Source organism: Caenorhabditis briggsae (assembly GCF_000004555.2).
Source record: "Caenorhabditis briggsae complete genome, chrII, whole genome shotgun sequence".
NCBI lineage: Eukaryota > Metazoa > Nematoda > Chromadorea > Rhabditida > Rhabditidae > Caenorhabditis > Caenorhabditis briggsae.
In genome coordinates this window covers 616,811-618,199 of record NC_013486.2, presented here as the reverse complement: position 1 = coordinate 618,199, position 1,389 = coordinate 616,811, and the positions used below count along the sequence as shown (strand labels likewise).

The following is a 1,389-nucleotide window of genomic DNA, read 5'->3' as shown; positions in this document are numbered from 1 at the left end:
TTGATGGGATATTGAGAATATTGAGGAAAATTTTGATTTTCAAATTTTAAGATTTTAAGATTTTCAGAACTTTAAATTTGTCAAAATCCGAAAAATATGGCTCCCTATTTTTTAAATTTTTTAAAAATTTCAGCATTTTTTCTCCGGTTTTTTGACAAGTTTCAGGTATTTGATAATGAAAAAAAATTGGTTTTCTGTTTCTAGAAATTTCCAGACATTCCTGTTTCCAGATTTTTTAGAATTCCAAAATGTGGTTAGAGTTATTTTTTTGGAAATTTTCAATTTCCAATTTTTTTCAAATTTTCAGTATATTCTACACATTTATGTCCAATTTCCAGGTTTCTAGCTCATCTAGAAGCCGAGATATGGTCATTTGAAGTTTTGGAGGTTAGAGACGCAGCGTGTCTCGTTGTCTGGCGTCTCTGGCGTCTCTAGCCTCCGAAACTTGAAACGGCCGTATCTCGGCTCCTAGACGAGCTAGAACACTGATATTTAGACAGAAATGTGTAGGATTTCATAAGGAACAAGTTGATAGCAAATTCGAAGGCTAGAGACGCCAGACGACGAGACACACTGCGTCTCTAACCTCCAAAACTTCAAATGGCTAAATCTCGGCTTCTAGAAACGCTAGAAAATTGATTCTTTCGTCAAATCATTGCATTTTTTGCAGATAATCGTCCCGAACTGCTCCCTTTGCCTTCAAGAAATGGTCATGACCGCACGTTTCATGGAGAAATATGGAAAAGACTTTGGAATCAGTCTTCCCGACGAATTCCACTTGCAAAGCTCGAAACTCGGCGCGAAATACAGCTCGGAGAAGGCGATGGACAAGGCGATCGAGAAGCATTTGAAGAGGATCGCTATGAAGGGCGGTGCGGATCAGTCGGACGGTGGAGGTGGTGGCATAGACGACGATGACGATGATCAGACGGTAATTTAGGACACAGAAATCATAGAAAAATCGATTATCGATTTTTTCTCCAGATCTCAATCACCAACTCGCAGCAATCGTTTGGCCGTCGAAATCGCCTAAAACGCAAATTCGTGAAACCGTGCTTCCGCCAAGTCTGTCCACCGAATTCCGAGTTTTTCGAACCGAAATCCGCGTGCGAATGGCGTTGTCGTCTGTGCAATCGCTTCGTTTATGCCGCCGTCATCTCGGCGGGCGCCATCAAACATTTCAAGGAGTTCCATCCGGCGGAAATCGATAAAATGCAATATGAACTTGTTAAGGTAGGAAAATGAGCGAAAAAGCCGGAAAAATCGGTTGAAAATGAACCAAAATAGGGTTGGAGAGGCTAGAGACGCAGTGTGTCTCGTCGTCTGGCGTCTCTAGCCAGAGGATTCACTATCAACTTGTCCTTGAGACATTCTACACATTTCTGGACA

The 1,389-nt window shown here is 41.5% G+C and overlaps 2 protein-coding genes across 2 annotated transcripts in view; both read left to right on the top strand.

Annotated features, from left to right (window-relative positions):
- The window catches only part of Cbr-sec-5, a gene marked incomplete at both ends in the record, with an annotated part of 42,731 nt that overhangs the window by 24,151 nt on the left and 17,191 nt on the right, over positions 1-1,389 (top strand). The gene's annotated exons all lie outside the window — the stretch shown is intronic.
- Positions 1-1,389, top strand: part of CBG00931 — a gene marked incomplete at both ends in the record, with an annotated part of 9,961 nt that overhangs the window by 3,196 nt on the left and 5,376 nt on the right. The window contains 4 exon segments of the mRNA XM_002629658.1: positions 134-165; positions 339-387; positions 671-931; positions 985-1,233. Coding sequence (XP_002629704.1) covers positions 134-165; positions 339-387; positions 671-931; positions 985-1,233 — 591 coding nt within the window.